We start from the raw sequence: 259 nt of genomic DNA on the forward strand, positions 1-259 counted from the left end.
TGTCCAAATAACCTCTCGCACTCAAAATGTAATCACTGACTTCCATCCCACAGCTTGGCCTGTCAAGTTTCAGCCCATTGGAATGTGCTACAGAAGGGGTCCCTGGCGTGTACACTCGCGTCACTTCCTACAGTAAATGGATACTCGGTAAGATCTCCTCCGGATCTTGTTAGTGCGGATTGGAGATGCATCGTGACTTAGGAGACGAAAATGTAAACCTCTTTTTGATTTTCTTTTTGTCAGATAAAAACAGGAATGG

General features: G+C 44.8%; 1 protein-coding gene across 1 annotated transcript in view; it reads left to right on the plus strand.

The window, feature by feature from the left end:
• The window catches only part of LOC119587468 (chymotrypsinogen A-like), a gene marked incomplete in the record, with an annotated part of 9,104 nt that overhangs the window by 8,164 nt on the left and 681 nt on the right, over positions 1-259 (plus strand). Inside the window, 1 exon segment of the mRNA XM_037936195.1 lies at positions 54-259. Within this exon segment, the coding sequence (XP_037792123.1) occupies positions 54-173 (120 nt within the window).

This window comes from Penaeus monodon, chromosome 22 (assembly GCF_015228065.2).
Source record: "Penaeus monodon isolate SGIC_2016 chromosome 22, NSTDA_Pmon_1, whole genome shotgun sequence".
Classification (NCBI taxonomy): domain Eukaryota; kingdom Metazoa; phylum Arthropoda; class Malacostraca; order Decapoda; family Penaeidae; genus Penaeus; species Penaeus monodon.